We start from the raw sequence: 15,035 nt of genomic DNA, 5'->3' as shown, positions 1-15,035 counted from the left end.
CAATAACATTATATGTACAAATTTGTAAGAAACATGATCTAATAGCCTTAAAAAGAATATAAATAACTAGCTATATCGGGTTAAGATGCGCTGATACTATAAAAATTAGTCTAAACATTATTTATATATATATTAAAGGAATAAAGTTACCGTATAAAATTGGCATTGTGGTTAAGCCAAGTGGCAAACTAATAGGTTCCGAGAAGGTCAAGTGTAAGAAAACATAAGTCGAGTAGTTTCTTAAAGGAGATGGTTGACCAAAGTGGGAGAATGGCAAGGTAGCACATGAGTTTCGTGGTAGGATGATTTCAAGTCTTGAGGAAAGTTTGGAGTGATTTGGGATGTAGAATGGACAGTGACTAGGTCTACGGACTTAAGTTGTAATATTAGCTGCTATATCGAGGGAGATTGGATACAACAGGAGGGAGTTGCTTGATATGAAGAAGGATACAACATGACTTTGGATTGGAATGTATTGTCGCACTTTTAGTTGACGTCAATGAGGAGTGAACGAACTGGTGCAGCTGGTAAATGAGCTCGGACCCAGGATGATCTACTGATTTCGTAGAAATTACACCCAGTGCAGCGACGTTGGAATATGTTACCATGTAATTTCCACAGGCACGCTATTTTCTGTGAGCGGGTTAGCGGTCTCGTGGTATTGACGAAGCTTCTGCGAAGAATTTTACTGGCTACCCGGTAAGAGATTTAATATGTAAATGTGGCTAGTGGTTCGGAGTGTTTATTAAAGGTTAATGGAAGGATTTTGAGAAATTTGGCAAGTTGCGTGTGCATTATCATGTCAACGATGAAGAAAGAATCTCGATGGATTCTAGAGTTATGTAATTGTAGCTTCAAGCTAAGTGGGAGAGCCCCACCTTATACAATTGGATTGTATGGTTTTCTATTTGTGAGTCTCCTGGTTATCGGTGTATTGGTGGGTCATTGCAACTAAGGGAAGAAAACATCAGCGGTAATTTGAATAAAGGATTTGGGGAATGTGTGCCATATTTGTCCTTATCGATTCATATTCAGGTTTTTGGAAGACTCGGAGTTTATGCTTTGTGTAAATGTAATGCACATGGAAAGTGAGACAGTCAGGTGTTTCCTTGAGAAAGTGTCCATGTGCTAGCAAGGCCTTGGAGTTGACCATGTTTGGGAATAATTCAGAGCAAGTGACTCTCGATAATGGTCTTAGTGGGTTCAAAAATTTAAAGTACGGTGCCTAAGGATATCAAGTCCGTAATATGGTTGAGTATCGAGTTTTTGCAGAAGATTATGAAACGGGGTTCGGAGTACTCTGCGTTATCTTCCGATTGTGGTGTAGCATTAGAGAAACAGAAGAAAATAACTTCAGATTCATAAAAGAAGTATCAGAATAGGTGTACCAGTTGAAGGTGTATAAATCTGCAAAAAGAAGAGTATGAGATGATTAGTGGGTTTTGAAACAGCGTGGTCTCGTGAAATAAGGTCACTCGGGATGAGTGCGGATTTGAGTTCGTGATGTAATGAATGGAGTTATTATTATTTCTAAGGCAAGTTGAGAATAAATTGAGGAAAAGACGGGTCGGCTAACAATGGTTGAATCGGCATGATGGTAGGAATGATCAGTTCCTTCAGCGCATAAGAGTTATGCATGTAATTTGTGGCGGTACGTGCGAGGCTTGGCGGCCGTTGTAATTGATTTTATTTGGAGGAATTCAAGTATTATGTCATGTTATATGTAGAAGGATCCCGGAAGAGTTATGGTGGTTTAGACCACTACTTGAGGCCGGTATTATCTACGGATATGAGAATTTAGTCACGTGTTGCAATGGTTCTCTTGAAATGAGTTAAGTAGAAGGTTTCTATATGATAAAGTGTTTACCCGATTAGTGGTTCATGAGTTATGATAGAATTCTTGTACTCATGCGCATTGCGTGATTTAGTGCACTAAGTAGCATGGAATTCGAAAGTTGAGGATTCAAGATTTCGGTTCGGTGTTGACAAGGATGTCATGAGCTCGGATGAGAAGGAAAAGTATTTAGATGTTTAAAGTAAGATGATATTATTTTCGGCATCACCTAAGGTCGATGTCAAGTGTAAGAGACCTTGTGTAATGATTTGTGGATTATTGATATGCTTACAGCATTAGAGTAACCGGTAGTATGGGTGTGCAGACTTATTACCTGGTATGGAAGGTCGTGGGAGCGTGTCTTACGGAAAGATGGTGTAAGAGTGGCATGTAGTCACTTAATTGAGTGAAGATTGAAACCAATTATGAAGATTGTGGCGATATCGCTAATTCAAGGATTTATGCCTGGAGGGCGCTCAGTTCATTTGGTTGTGGGCTGTGAAAGTTTGTTCCAATTATGATGGCTATTCTTGTGTGTTATGGGAAAAGGGGTTATTATGGATCCTTGAAAGGTTATTAGCCTAGTATAGTGCGATCAGAATAGGCGTGAGGTCTGTGGATGGATTTAAATATGAACATGGACTCTATATCAGGCCGAATGTGTTCATTCAGCATAGCGCTCCTTATGGAAGAGTATTCGAACGTTGGATGTCATTTCGTCATCGGCTATTTCATGTAATAATATATTGTGCCGTGTGAGTTGTGAAACAACTTTATAAATTTCTTATGTGTTGAGGTTCCGCGTGGCGATGGTGTTATGTGAGCAGGATGGCTCTCGAGATTCAGATCATATATCGCACCTTAGTTGTGCTTGAGTTTTGTAGTTTATGGTGTTGTCAGTCCTCCCAGGGATGGTATCATGCACTTAGCGTGCTTGTGTCCGATATTTGGATATTTTGCAGAAGTGAGCATTCTAGCTCGGTAAGTATATTCTTATAGATTCTTTTTGTGCGGATCAGGTGGCACACCTCCACGGGTATGTTGTTTGGATCGGGTTGCACGCCTCAACGGTATCATGTGTGGATCGGGTTGCATGCCGCAACAGTGTGATGTTGAGTACAGTCCCCTATATTCTATTTTGTGTGTTTTGTGTCCCATTTTCTGAGAAAGGTTCATGATACATTTTCAGTTGTTTAATTAGTCACGTGGGTTGAGCAATCTTTTCCAGAGTTCGTTTTTCTTATATATCACAATCGAGTCTGTATCTTATTAGCTCATTGTGGCGTCATATGAGGCTTTTTGATCGTGTCTGAGGTGGCTTATTATCTGAGCAGCTCATACTGGGTGAGACGCGACTATTGGATCTGGGATCAGTGCGATCGGATTATATAAAGTATAATAAAGAGCAAATACCATTATTTGGTGCATAATAAGGCAATGGTTCTTGTCAGAGGGAGAAACTCAATAATTTGTTGACTTGGCAGTTGGTTATGAATTTCTACACATTTCTTCCATCGTGAAAGCATTTCAAGAGATTGAACAGGACTTATATGTATCATGAGGTGTGTTGTGAACATCAGATTCGTGGAATTCTGGCAATTGTTATCGAAGGATGTTATTATGGTCATGTGAATGATGCGGTGCATAATCTAAATTCAACAAAAGTATGCAATCCTGTATTGGTGCATCATGTAGTGATTGATACGGTGTTTATAGGTTGGAAACAAGTATGGTGGAGAATTATGGATGTTCGAATTTGGCTCTAAGGCTTATTTGCCTGAATAAAAGGGAGAATCTTCATATTGGCTCGAGTTAATGTGCTCAACTGGGTGTGGTAGGAAGGGTAGGTGCACGAGGTGTTAAACAGTGATTTTGGATAACTCTTGAATACTTCTTAGCACGTTCGAGAACGAACGTATATTTAAGTAAGAGAAAATGTAACGACCCAAACGATCGTTTTGACTTTTAGAACCCCGTTCCCCTAAATAAAACTCCCTAAATGTGCTTATAATGAATTATGACTTGCGGGAATGGTTGGTTCGGGATTTGGAAGTGTTTGGGTTGAAATCGGAATACTTGGTTCCTTAAGTTGGCTTTAAAAGGCCAAGTTTGACTTCGGTCAACATTTTGAGAAAACGACCTCGGAATAGAATTCTGACATTTCCAACAGCTCCATATGGTGATTTTGGACTTAAGAGCGTGTTCGAAATTTTATTTGAAAGTCCGTAGTTAAATTAGGCTTGAAATGGCTAAAATAGGAATTTAAGTTTGAAAGTTTGACCGGGGAGTTGACTTTTTGATATCAGAGTCGGAATCCAGTTCTAAAAATTTTCATAGCTCCGTTATGTTATTTATGACTTGTATGCAAAATTTGAGGTCAGTCGGAATTGATTTGATAGGTTTCGACATCGAAGGTAGAAGTTGGAAATTCTATGTTTTATTAAGCTTGAATTGGAGCGTAATTCATGGTTTTAGCATCGTTTTAGGTGATTTGAGGTTTCAAATAGGTTCGTATAATATTTTAGGACTTGTTGATATATTTGGTTGAGGTCCCGAGGGCCTCAGGTGAGTTTTCGGATGGTTAACGGATCAAAAGTTGGACTTAAAAAACTGCTACAATTTTTTTTTCTGCTGGATATTTTGGGTTGTGATCGAGCCCAAGATCGAGCCCAGATATCGAGTCCAGGGTCGACGGCCTGAGTCGAATCTAGGGACGAGGCTCAGTATCGAAGCTACGATCGAAGCTCCAGCTCTAGGGCCATGATCGAAGGCAAGGCTCGAGGGCCAGGATCAAGACCTAAGATCGAGGGTCACGATCGAAGTCTCGGGCTCGATGCCATGATTGACACCATGACCGAGTCCCAAGCTTGAGGCCATGACCGAGTCCCAGGCTCGAGGGTCACGATCGAAGCCACGATCGAGGCTCAATTCCGAAGGCTGTCTCGGCAGTTTATAAATGAGGGCATTCATCCCATTTGCCATTTTTGACGAACTTGAGCTTGAGCAGAGGCGATTTTTGACAGATTTTCAAGGAAAAAATATTGGGGTAAGTGATTCTAACTCGAATTTGGTTTACATATACAAGTATATCATTGTTTTCACCATAAATTAGTGTTTTGAGACTTACATTTAGGAAAATTTTAGAAATCTCATAGAAACGAAATTTTGATATTTCAGTATCGATTCAGAGTCGGATTTTAATGAAACTGGTATGGTTGGACTCGTAATTGAATGGGTTGTCGGATTTTTATTGAAAATGTATTATTTTCTTATAGAATTGATTCCTATAAATTTAGTGATTGTATCAAATTATTTTGGTTTGATTCGAACTAATTGAAGTTGGATAATCGAGGAAAAGGCCTACTAATGGATTAAATTGGAGCAAGACGAGGTAAGTCTTTTGTCTAATCTTATTAGGTGAAAATTATCCCATAGGTGATTAAATTAAATAATTATTGCTAATTGTGGGGGCTACGTACACACGAGGTGACGAGAGTCCGTGCGTAGCTACTATTAATGCTAAAGTCTGGATAGTTTAGGACTCAAAAGCATGAATTGCTTGTGTAAATGGTAGTCTTTACTTAATTAAATTATTTGATATATTTATATATATGTTGTGAATTGTTAGATAAAAATATTAAAGGATGAAAATCTCATATGCTTGAATTTCTGTTTAAATTAATTAATTGTTAAGAGAAATTGTTCTTCCTCCTGAATTTATCTTATAATAAATATACTCTCATTCCGGAGGTACATAAGAAAATGTCTTCCTTTCTTGTGGAGCGGGCCGAACGCCTCGGCAGGATAGATGCATTTATGGATCGTGCCGCACGTCCCTCGGCAGTGTACACGAAACTCTTGATCGGGTCGTACGACCTCGGCAAAAATCGTGCTTAATAATAATAATTACATGATACTTTGATAGTTTATTTTAACTTGTGAGGCTAGTTGAAAATTTAAAATTATTGGAATTTAAAGAATTTATTTATCTCCGTTTGTTAAGGAAATTATTTTTATTTTTGAAATGAGGCTAATTGATAAATTGAAAATTTATTGGAATTGAAGAAATTTAATTATTTCTACTGGTTAAAGAAAATCAATGTAAATTTTATAAATCATGTTGATTTAGATATTGCTATTTTTATTTCACTTATTATTATTGACTCCTAGTGAGTGTCAGAGTCGGCTATCTCGTCTCTACCTCTTCGAGATTAGGCTTGATACTTACTGGGTACACGTTATTTTTCATACTTATGCTGCACTTGCTGTATATTTTATTGTGCAGGTACATATATGTCTAACGGCCTTGTGAGCGCAGAATTGTGATTACAAATGTGGGGATTTAGGTGAGCTGCATTCTATATTACAATATGCAGCCAACAAAGTCTCCTTCAGAAATATTTTATTTTTCTGTCTAATTTATATTCTATATTGCAATCCTTTCCAGAGTGTGTTTTTCTTATGTATCACAATCGAGTCCGTATCTTATTAGCTCATTGTGGCGTCATATGAGGCCTTTTGATCGTGTCTGAGGTGGCTTGTTGCCTGAGCAGCTCATACTGGGTAAGACGCGACTATTTGATCTGGGATCAGTGCGATCGGATTATATAAAGTATAATAAAGAGCAAATACCATTATTTGGTCCATAATGAGGCAATGGTTCTTGTCAGAGGGAGAAACTCAATAATTTGTTGACTTGACAGTTGGTTATGAATTTCTACATATTTCTTCCATCATGGAAGCATTTCAAGAGATGGAAGAGGACTTATATATATCATGAGGTGTGTTGTGAATATCAGATTCGTGGAATTTTGGCTATTGTTATCGAAGGATGTTATTATGGTCATGTGAATGATACAGTGCATAGTCTAAATTCAACAAAAGTATGCAACCCTGTATTGGTGCATCCTGTAGTGATTGATACGGTGTTCGTAGGTTGGAAACAGGCAAGGGGGAGAATTCTGGATGTTAGAATTTGGCTTTAAGGCTTATTTGCATGAATAAAGGGGAGAATCTTCAGATTGGATCGAGTTAATGTGTTCAACTGGGTGTGGTAGGAAGAGTAGTTACACGAGGTGTTAAACAGTGGTTTTGGATAACTCTGGAACACTCCTTAGCACGTTCGAGGACGAACATATATTTAAGTGAGAGAGAATGTAACGACTCAATCGGTCGTTTTAACTTTTATAACCCCGTTCCCCTAAATAAAACTCCCTAAATGTGCTTATAATGAATTATGACTTGCGGGAATGGTTGGTTTGGGATTTGGAAGTGTTTGGGTTGAAATCAGAATACTTGGTTCCTTAAGTTGGCTTTAAAAGACCAAGTTTGACTTCGGTCAACATTTGGGAAAACGACCTCGGAATAAAATTCTGACCATTCCAACAGCTCCGTATGGTGATTTTGGACTTAGGAGCGTGTTTGAAATTTTATTTGGAAGTCCGTAGTTAAATTATGTTTGAAATGACTAAAATAGGAATTTAAGTTTGGAAGTTTGACCGGGGAGTTGACTTTTTGATATTGGAGTCGGAATCCAGTTCTGAAAATTTTTATAGCTCCATTATATCATTTATGACTTGTGTGCGAAATTTAAGGTCAGTCGGAGTTGATTTGATAGGTTTCGACATTGAAGGTAGAAGTTGGAAATTATATGTTTCATTAAGCTTGAATTGGAGCATAATTCGTGGTTTTAGCATAGTTTTAGGTGATTTGATATTTCAAATATGTTCGTATGATGTTTTAGGACTTGTTGGTATATTTAGTTTAGGTCCCGAGGGCCTCAGGTGAGTTTTCGGATGGTTAATGGATCAAAAGTTGGACTTAAAAAGCTTGTGCAATTTTTTCTTCTGCTGGATATTCTGGCCTGTGATCGAGCCCAAGATCGAGCCCAGATATCGAGTCCAGGGGCGACGGCCTAAGTCGAATCTAGGGACGAGGCTCAGTATCGAAGCCACGATCGAAGGTCCAGCTCTAGGGCCATGATCGAAGGCAAGGTTCGAGGGCTAGGATCAAGACCTAAGATCGAGGGTCACGATCGAAGTCCCAGGCTCGATGCCATGATTGAGACCATGACCGAGTCCCAAGCTCGAGGCCATGATCGAGTCCCAGCCTCGAGGGCCACGATCGAGGCCCAATTCCGAAGGCTGCCCGGGCAGTTTATAAAAGAGGACATTCGTCCCATTTGCCATTTTTGACGAACTTGAGCTTGAGCAGAGGCGACTTTTGACACACTTTCAAGGGAAAAATATTGGGGTAAGTGATTCTAACTCGGATTTGGTCTACATATACAAGTATATCATTGTTTTCACCATAAATTAGTGTTTTGAGATTTAAATTTAGAAAAATTTTAGAAATCTCATAAAAACGAATTTTTGATATTTTAGTATCGATTCGGAGTTGGGTTTTAGTGAAACTGGTATGGTTGGACTCGTAATTGAATGGGTTATCGGTTTTTTATTGAAAATGTAGTATTTCCTTATAGAATTGATTCCTATAAATTTAGTGATTGTATCGAATTATTTTGGTTAGATTCGAGCCAATTGAAGTTAGATAATCGAGAAAAAGGCCTACTAATGGATTAAATTGGAGCAAGACGAGGTAAGTCTCTTGTCTAATCTTGTGAGGGGAAAATTATCCCATAGGTGATTAAATTAAATAATTGTTGCTAATTGTGGGGGCTACGTACGCACGAGGTGACTAGAGTCCGTGCGTAGCTACTATTAATGCTAAAGTCTGGGTAGTTTAGGACTCAAAAGCATGAATTGCTTGTGTAAATTGTAGTCTTCACTTAATTAAATTATTTGATATATTTATATATATGTTGTGAATTGTTAGATAAAAATATTAAAGGATGGAAATCTCATATGCTTAAATTTCTATTTAAATTAATTAATTGTTAAGAGAAATTGTTCTTCCTCCTGAATTTATCTTATAATAAATATACTCTCATTCCGGAGGTACATAAGAAAATGTCTTCCTTTCTTGTGGAGCGGGCCGAATGCTTCGGCAGGATAGATGCATCTATGGATCGTGCCGCACGTCCCTCGGCAGTGTACACGAAACTCTTGATCGGGTCGTACGACCTCGTCAGAAATCGTGCTTAATAATAATAATAATTACACGATACTTTGATAGTTTATTTCAGCTTGTGAGGCTAGTTGAAAATTTGAAATTATTGGAATTTAAAGAATTTATTTATCTCCTTTTGTTAAGGAAATTATTGTTATTTTTGAAATGAGGCTAATTGATAAATTAGAAAATTGTTGCATTTGAAGAAATTTAATTATTTCTGCTGGTTAAAGAAAATTATTGTAAATTTTATAAATCATGTTGATCTAGATATTGCTATTTTTATTTTATTTATTATTATTGACTCTTAGTGAGTGTCAAAGTCGGCCATCTCATCTCTACCACTTCGAGATTAGGCCTGATACTTACTGGGTACATGTTATTTTTCGTACTCATGCTGCACTTGCTGCACATTTTATTGTACAGGTACATATATGTCTAGCGGCCTTGTGAGCGCAGAGTTGTGGTTACAAATGTGGGGATTTATGTGAGCTGCATTCTATATTATAATCCGCAGCCAACAGAGTTTCCTTCAGAGATATTATATTTTCCTGTATAATTTATATTCGGGATAGATGCTATATTTAAAATGTTTATTCCCTAGTAAATGCTCATGCACTTGTGACACCGGGGTTTGGGAATGGTTGTGAGTTGTTTAGAAATTTAGTTGCTAAAAATATTTATCATTTACTCTATGAGTTTTATTTTTATTATTTCATTGAAGAAATTTTGATTTTAAATCCATTAAAATGGGTAATTAAGCTAAGTATGTATTGTTGGCTTGCCTGATAGCTGTGTCTAGCGCCATCACGACCTTTAATGGATTTTTGGTCGTGACAACACACGATTATATACATATTATATATGAACTATATATAAAATTACTCATCCTTTATTTTTTTTTTAATTTAAGTGGTTGTAAGAACACCTATTTAGGTTGATTAGATAAATCCAAAAGAAAAAAATATGAAAGAATTTCAACCAAAGACTAAAAATATAAATAAAGTTCTTATATAGACAATTTCAATTAAAACTCATCATTTTATAGTGAAATAAATTAACTTTTTGTAATAAAAGAAAGAAAGACATAAAAACTAAGATAAAAAAATAAATATCGAAAAAAATGTATGAAAAATCTAAAAATCATAAATAAGAGATAACAACGAATTTCTTCTTCTATTTCATCTTCGTTGAATATAAAAAATTTGAAAGTTGATCTCATTGATTTCAAATATTTTTTTTAACTCAAATACATAGATTATAAGATAAGGATGCCGTAGAATATTTTTCTTAATTTACATTGTGTGTCATTTTAAAAAAAAAATATTACTAACAAACTGATATGATATTTGAATTTGAATTTAAATGTATTTTGCGTAGTTTGCATTGAGGTTAAGCCAAGTATGGTGTCGACAAAAAATTAATTGGCAATTTTAAGACAATATATGTAATGTTATATAATGACGATTAACTAATTTAACATTTAATAATTTAAAGAACAAAAAATATGTATATATAGGGTATTCAAAATTTAAAATTTGTAGCTAGAGATATCGATAAACTCAAAATATAGTCATACTTAAATAAAGTTTCACCAGTTAAAGAATCATTTGAATTTTTAGATAGCTAATTAAAGTGAATTTTAAATTAAGGATATTGTCTTTACTTGCATCATTAAAATATAAAGTTTTAGAAATTAGAATTTCAAAACAGAAATATTTTTTGAAAGATAACAACATATCAAATAAGAGTTCAAGTCGTAGTAAAAGAGTCAAGTTGTAACTAAAGAATTATTTATATTGTGTCAACCTTTGTGCTTTGCCATAAATACAAGTTATTATTTGTTTTGTGGCAATTTTTAGATTCAAATGACACCAATGAGAATGGTGCAAAAATAAAATGATAACTACGAGATTTGAGAAAATGTTAGTCTTTTTTCATGTATTATTTCTTAATTAATATCTAAGGGTTATCTATAATTATCTAGAAGGTTTAAGTTTTATGGTTATTTACATATAATTCAAATAACTCAAATATTTAACATGGTTAATATTATATATCAAAATGGAGTCATAATAGGAAAAATAATTCACTGGCTAATGAATTTTTAAATTTTTTTGATAGCCGACTAAAATGAGTTTTGAAATAAGGATTATATTTTTACTTATATTATTATAAAACTAATTATTATTGAAAAATAAAGTTTTAGAAACTAAAATTTTAAAATAGAAATATTTTTTGAAAGATATCAACACACCAAATAAGAGTTCAAGTAGTAGTAAAAGAGTCAAGTCATATCCAAAGAGTCCTTCATAGTCTCAATATTTGATTGTGTTTGCTATAAATATGAATTATTATTTTGCTTTCTGACTAATTTTAGGACCCAATGACACAGACGAGAATTGTACCAAAAAGAAAATAGAATTATAACTAGGAGATTTGAGAAATGATTAATCTTTTTCATATAGTGTTGCTTAATTAATATCCAATTATTATCTATATATTTATCGAGAAGATTTAAATTTTAAGATTATTTACATATAATCCAAATAATTAAAATATTTGACATGTTTAGTGTCCGCGCATCCGCGCGGGTGCTAGTACTAGTATGGAATATATATGAAATGTTTTTAACTATAAAAATTGTAATTTATGATTTCTTTTTATAATTCTTAAATTACATAGCCTCCGAATTAGCCCCCCCAAAAATGCATAGACCTTCTTACTTTGAATCATGTATTTGTTTAAAGTTAGGAAAAAATAGTCCGTTGCGTCGTAGATGAGTTAAAACTTGGACGGAAGAAACAGTTCATTTAACAAGCTTGGGATATTACATCATTTTCACAAGTTAATTGAGCCATAGCGTACAAACCTAATTCTGCCGAACGTCCATGTCTAGTTACAATCAGGGCCGTTCTCGTCACAAAGTAAGACAAGAAAATGAAAATACAAAAGACCAAAAAAAAAAAAAAAAAAATGGTTTAGGGAATCCTTCATTGACTCTCCCATGTCAGTCATGCATGTGTAATTAATAAACAGTTCTCTCCTCAACGACGCCGTTCTGGTGTCCATTGAGGCAACGATGGGCTAAAGTGTCTTGACATTACTCTTGAGTCAAGAAGTTCCAAAATAGGTGCAAAACTAACACATCTTGGCACCTTATATTGGTTAATTGAAGCACCCCTTGAAATTGCATAATCCATTAGTTCTTCAAATGTGCCATTTTTCACCATTCTAATTTCCAACGGACCAATTGAATTGCAAGCAACTCGTCCTTGTCTGTACACTGTGTTAAGTGACTCTTCCATGGCCAAACAACACTTGTTTAACACTTCGTCACTAGGAGAATTGTTTAAATCCTTCATTAATAACTCCCAATAAATCACGTAATGACCCGGAATTGTCTTTGTATCTGCATAACTTGTGTACTCCACCACGCTAGTGTTGAATTCCTTAAGAAGTTTTGAAGCATTTTCCACGGCTCTCTGTAATTCGGCCTCGTCCGTCTTGTCCGAATCAATGCTCAATAGAACATTTTTCCTCCTCACGAAATGGAACTGCGGCGCTGAGTTATGAAACCCAGTGACACGAAGTATATCACCGACTCTGTAACGGTATAATCCCGCATAGGTCGTGATGACGAGTTCATACTCTTTCCCAACTTCAACGTCGACAAGGTCAACAAGTTTACGAGTTGAGTCACGAGATGAGTTAGGATCATGGGGTAAGAATTCAAAGTAACCCATGTTCGGCATGATTGTGTACGAAACTTCCGAGGGCTTACACATGGGATTTAAATTGAGTCCAAAGTAACACTCGGAAGCTGCGTACATAGTACACGCCTTTGGTAAACCACCACTGTAATAATCCAGAGTAGGAATATATTGAGCCATAGCACCCGTGACAATTACGTCAAGGTACTTTGTCTTAGGCCAAATTCTCGTGATAATTCCTTCCCAGTTTTCATTAGAACATTCATCGGTAACAAAATCGGCTAGCTTTGGATTTGGTCTCATAACCAGACCCATGCGTTCACAAATTGAGGGGTCGGTAATTTCGGGGTTCAAAGTCCCTGTTCGAATGTCATGAGCGAGTTGTGGCCAATGGAGTTGCAAGAACCGAATGGCTCGGACAAGGCCCGAGGCAAAGACCGCACCAAGGCGAAGAACTTGCTCGCGCTCGTAGAGACCGCAGAGCATTTGAGTGTACATACTCTGAAAGGAGTCTGCACAAAGGATGGCCTCATTTGGGCTGGTGTAAACATTGTACGGGTCATGTGGTCTTCTTTTGAAATGTTCACTTTTGTAATAGCTTGTGAGTACTGGTCTTGCCAATAGCCCACCAGGCGTTTTCGTCTCGGACTTGATAAATAAGAAGTATAGTCCTTTGCCTTTGTCTAATCCAGGCACGTACCTGTCACATAAATGAGGCTTCGTAAGAAATATGCTTTTTGTTTGCCAGATAATTCGAATACCAAAAGGGGTAACGTAACTCTATTAGGTTTTGCATATTTAATTTGTTTATACTTACAGGTTCATAACAGGCATAAGAAGACTGTAAAGTAGCTGGCGACGATCCAACTCTTCTTTAATTGTTGGCATAAGTTTCCTTTCGCCAGCTGACGTTCCAGAGCTGTTAACATAAAAAACATATATCAATAACTTAGGTATAGCAATTAAAGGCTTGCATATAAAAAGAGCTAGCAAACTAGGTACTCCTCCGTTCCATTTTATACGGTGAAGTATAAACTATACACTCATTAATAAATTAAAATATTCAAAAAAAATGTAACGTAGTCCAAGAAAATTTATTTTGACACTTGAAATAATAATAGTGTCACGTAAAAATGAATCCACAGAATAATATTATGCTAACGGCTTACCTAGTGAGGAATTCAGAGATGGGATGAGCTGATAGGATAGGAGAACGGTCGCCGTTAGCAATCCGTTGGATCTCAGGCTGAAGATCTTCGTAAGTTACGACCGGAATTTTGTTTTTAAAGGTTTCAGGGTCACTGACGCCGTCAAGTTTAAAGCGCTTAAGGTACTCAGTTTGTGAGTTTCGAGTCAATATCTCATTCAAGACTCTTTCTTGGACGGCATCAGCATTTCTAGTCATCTCTTCGATGAATTGAAGTGCCTTTGCGTCTTTCTCACATGCAGGAGGACCCAATGGTGAAGATAGTACCGAATCAACAGCCATATTAAGGTAATTTATCAAAGCTTATAAAATATTTACTGTTGTGAGAAAAGAGAAAGAGTTTGTAATAAATTACTTGAGTTTGTGTTGGAATTAGATAACGAAGGGAAATGGTGGTGCGAAATATGGAGTAAGAGGGTGCTTAAATAGGAGGAGAGGAAGAGTGGGGGTGACACGTCAGGTGCCATGTCATAGTGGGACCCAAAAAGGCGGCAAAGACAAAAAGAAGGTTGGAAGGTTGGAAGGAAGTCGACGGAGGGGCCGTGGACAATTTTGTAATATCCACGTGTTTGGTGAAGAGGGGACAAAGTGGGGTCCAACCACGTCTACATAACCCCTAATTTAGGGGTGCATGTGGGCCCCATATATAGCCACCTCAGCTGGGGTACAGCTATACGGGGTTCGGGGGTTGGTTTTGGACTGTGGCGTGAATCGCCCAACCACACTGCTCCTTTCTGGTAAAATTGTTGGACCGCGATTACGATAGCCCACTATATAGTTTCCGTTGCTACAAGCATGCTACATGACCTCCTACGAGTTTTCGTTATAATTTTATTATATTTATTCATATAAAATATAAAGGCATCAATATCTTACAGGAAAACAGACACGTAAATAATGTGTTTTTCTTCATGTATTATGTAAGTATAATACAAGGCAGGAGAAACAAAAACTGTTGCTCTTGTTTAATACATGCATGCATCATCCAAACAAAATGATTCATATTATGTATAAGGATATATAATAAAAATACTTTAAGTTTCTTCAGAAAAATCATAAATAATAGATCAAAAGATTACCATGTTTGAATTAGCACATTAATTAGAAAGAGGATATATAAGCTAATAAAAAGTGAATACACTGTATTGAAACTTATGTGAGCTAATAATGAGTAAATAGTAAGTAGCATTTTTTTAATTAAAAATTCATAACA

The 15,035-nt window shown here is 36.3% G+C and overlaps 1 protein-coding gene across 1 annotated transcript; it reads right to left on the bottom strand.

Moving 5' to 3' along the window:
• Positions 1–11,693: 11,693 nt before the first annotated feature.
• On the bottom strand, positions 11,694–14,214 carry LOC107794279 (putative indole-3-acetic acid-amido synthetase GH3.1). The gene is made up of 3 exons (XM_016616759.2): positions 13,785–14,214; positions 13,433–13,534; positions 11,694–13,315 (listed from the first exon to the last, which is right to left on the bottom strand). Exons 1-3 carry the CDS (start codon positions 14,102–14,104, stop codon positions 11,950–11,952), a joined length of 1,788 nt encoding a protein of 595 aa, XP_016472245.1. The 5' UTR covers positions 14,105–14,214; the 3' UTR covers positions 11,694–11,949.
• Between the last annotated feature and the right edge of the window lie 821 nt (positions 14,215–15,035).

The sequence above is a fragment of the Nicotiana tabacum genome, chromosome 19 (assembly GCF_000715075.1).
Source record: "Nicotiana tabacum cultivar K326 chromosome 19, ASM71507v2, whole genome shotgun sequence".
In the NCBI taxonomy this organism is placed as follows: domain Eukaryota; kingdom Viridiplantae; phylum Streptophyta; class Magnoliopsida; order Solanales; family Solanaceae; genus Nicotiana; species Nicotiana tabacum.
This window is presented reverse-complemented; position numbering and strand designations above follow the sequence as displayed.